A 3,519-nucleotide genomic window follows, 5' to 3' on the forward strand; every position below is an offset into this window, starting at 1 on the left:
TTAAATGAAGCAAGCTAGGACGGAGGTGTGAGCTAAAAAAAATAATTAGTAGAAAAATGAAAATTAACCCTAACCCTAACCCTAAGCCGGGAAACCCTCCCTAACTAACCTAACTACCCCCCTCCCTCCCTACCTACCTCCCACCCACCTGCACAAAAAAATCTAAAAAATAAAAAAATTCAACGGGAAAGGGGGAAAAAAATTTAGTTGCCAGAAAATATTTTTTACAGGATCGGAATTTTACAAACACAGTTCAATTTTTCGGATAACTTGGGTGTTAAAATATATCAAATAGCAAAGTTTTCAAGTAGCAAAAATTTTAGCAAGGAAGAGAAAGAAGGGGAGGGATTAAAAAAGCAAAAATGCAAGCCAAAGAGGGCCCTTGTTAATTAAAAATGAATTGCTTCCTGCGGTGTTTGTATTGCCATTTTGATTTACCCCCGCTTCTTGTTTTGGCTTGTAATTCGGATCCACTACGCACTTTTTATTGTCACTTTCGCCGGTGAGTTTACAACCATCTTTGCAATCGCCTGCTCCTTTATTTTGGCATGTTTCCTCTGTTTCGGTTATTTTTGTTGCTATTGTGTTGTCTTTTTTTGCCTTTTCTTCCTGCAATTGGTTTTGTAAGCCTTCAAGTTTGTCCCTGTTCTTCATGCGTTGAAGCAACAGACTTTTCCTTAATCCGTCTGATCCACTGGCCTGTTTGACTGGTTTTGTTTCTGACTTTTCGCCGGCGGCTGCTGTGAGTGGCTGTTCGTCTATTGATGCTGCAATCTTTTCCGCTTGGTTGCCTGTTTCTTTTTCGATTGTAGCTAGCACCGCGGCAGCCCACTCGTCTTGGGGCGGCCCTGGGTTAACCTTGCTTTCGGCTGCCTTGGCTTCTTTTAATATTTCAGTTACTTTCTTCGAGCTTATTGTGTTTTTAATCACCTGGTCTGCTGTTGTTCCGCAATTTTCGGTGTCTGCTGTTTGCAGTTGCCTTACTGCCGCGTACAATTTTTTTACTTGAGTGTCCGCATTTGTTATTGCGCCGTTGGCTGCGATGTTGTTAGCTGCTTTGTAGGTTGCTGCTGCGCTAGAGTCGCTGCCAGTGATTGTTAGGAAGCCGTTTACTATTGTTTTCGCATTGGTTGTCTGCATGAGGTCGCCTCCGCTCGCTACGCCGCCCGTCTTGTGTAGCAACATACATTTGTTGTTCTCGGCCGCGTCTAGGAGAGTGCCTCTTGCGATCTGCTTGAAGCCGTTGCCGTCCATTACCTGGTCGTCGTGTGGCATGTCGGCCGCGGTCGTTTGAGGCTCATGGTCTGCGCAGTCTATGCCACTTTCGGTTGTGCTGGTCTGTTCCGTTGCTCCTGATCCTTTGAGACAATACGCTGTGCTGCTGCCGCCTGCTGAAAGCTGCTTCAAGCAAATTGACGAATTCACTGATGTGGCCTGTAGCCTTGGCTGCGAGCGCTGTTGCTTTTATTGCTTTAGGTAAGATTGTTTGTAGTTTGGCGGTCGCCTGCGAGGCACAGCGTCCGGCTTCCATAGCGACAGCTAAATAGACGGCGCTTTGGTTGCCGACACTGCTTGCTTCGGCCGCCGCTAGTGCGCGCAGCTGCGCTTCCTGTCCTGCTTCCACTGCTGACCTGAGTGTGTCAGCCTTTTTGGTCGCCCCCTGCCCTACTTTGTTTAAAAACGCTGATAGTTTGCACCGCTTTTGTACTTCTTACCATTTGAACGGGTCTTTCGTCGTTGCTTGTGTGGTTGTACAAACCACATGAAGTAGGTACGCAAAAGTTACCGCATATATTCCGCCGCGACACTGAGCGTTGCGCATGCCTTTTGTTTGTATTGGTTTTTTTCTTTCTCCATTATAGATGTAATCCGAAATGTATGGTCTGTTGGTAATTAAGTATACATACGCAATTTTTTCTGTGAAAATATAAAAAAATCAAATTCTCATCTGCTTTATATTATTGAATCCTATTTTGTGTTAAAGGCCTTTACAGTTGCTTCTTTGTGTTCTTTCGACCTTACTCAGAATTATGATAGTCAAAGTCACTCTAAGACATCTATCACTTTGAACAGCCACAGCGCACCCTAGGCTTCTTTGTCTGAACTATTTCCATCAATTTCCGGCGGTGTGCTAAAAGCAAGAAAGTGTCCAGTTCTCTGGTGTTACTGCCAACTAGAACTAATGTTGTTAAGAATTAGAAACAAGCCATCACGTTTGCATACAAAATCTTCTGCACAAGACGCATTGTTGTTTTCATCCTTATCTGTATAAACATGGGTGATTCACTTGCTAAGGCTGCTGTCACTCTGCCCTTTTTTGAAGAGTTCTTGAACTATTGCAGCTGCCAACTTTGCCGCTGATTTTGCCCCAAACATTGCTGACTGTTTTGGTGGCTGTTTCTGGTAGTATGGTTTTGGTTTTCGTACGGAAGCAAAGACAGAACATCCAATCCCTTTGATACGGCTAGCTTCAGCTAAATGCAATCTTACTTCTCTCATTTCCATTCTGTGTTTCTATTGCTTTCTTCTTAAAATTTAACGATACAAAAAGCTGGTGATAGAGATTAAATTCTTATGTAAAATGGATACTTTCTACTTGTTTCTGTTTGTTAAGGTATATTTGAATACACTCTAGTATACCAATAATTTCCTTCATTTCATTTAATAATATTCCTTTTCTTCTTTTGCTCTCATACTCACTCAATAATTTTACACAATTTATATTGCTTTATGTACTTATATTTTTCCTGTCCATTTTTTCCCAACACTACTTTTATTATAATCTTCGTAGATACACACTCACAGCACTCTCCTATCATTATTCTCACTATTATTACAACCCTAACTAATATTCATAAAATCATAAAAATAAGACAAAAATTGTAGCACTCATTTTTAATACCCTGTGACTCTACAAATTTGCATCCGCAGTTCTAAGTCTAACATATTTTTTTTAATTTCAGATTTTTCAAATTCTCAAAGTTTTTACTAATTTGTAAATTTTCATCAAAAAGTGAAATATATCAAGTTATAGAAAATTTTATAAGTTTCATAAATTTCAGCAAGAATGCTTAAAATACCACCAACCTCGTAAAGCCATAAACAATCGTAGCCAATTTATTATTGACTATAAAACTGGAATCTTTGAAAGAATTATTTTCCCATTCGTATTCTTGTGCCTTGGTGCATTCGGGTTCCAGTTTCCCTTTACAATTCCCTGTTGTTTCTTCAGTCCCTCCAGTTTGAGCTTGCGTTACAGGGACACCTTTCGCTGTGGCTTTGCTCGCATTATATGTGCACTTCTTTCCAGTCCCTTTAGTGTCATCATAACTGCATTGTTTGTTATTGTTACACTTTTCTTTGTTGGCGTCTCCAATTGCGTTACAAAATTCCTCCTGTGCCTGGTTGGTGGCGACAGCTGGTGGGCAGATTTCAGTGCTGACCACAGGCTCCACTCGGGTTTTTAACTCTTGGATCGCTGCGAGTTTGCTTGTCTGTATTTCTCCCGGGTACTCCAGA

At 41.3% G+C, this 3,519-nt stretch overlaps 1 pseudogene across 1 annotated transcript in view; it reads right to left on the bottom strand.

The window, feature by feature from the left end:
- Positions 1-3,295: 3,295 nt before the first annotated feature.
- The window catches only part of TEOVI_000628600:pseudogene, a 1,358-nt pseudogene continuing 1,134 nt past the window's right edge, over positions 3,296-3,519 (bottom strand). The window contains 2 exon segments of the mRNA in view: positions 3,296-3,451; positions 3,453-3,519. The exon segment at positions 3,453-3,519 is cut by the window's right edge and continues 5 nt beyond it. Coding sequence covers positions 3,296-3,451; positions 3,453-3,519 — 223 coding nt within the window.

The sequence above is a fragment of the Trypanosoma equiperdum genome (genome assembly GCF_001457755.1).
Source record: "Trypanosoma equiperdum strain OVI genome assembly, contig: ctg_1016, whole genome shotgun sequence".
NCBI classification, from domain to species: Eukaryota; Euglenozoa; class Kinetoplastea; order Trypanosomatida; family Trypanosomatidae; genus Trypanosoma; species Trypanosoma equiperdum.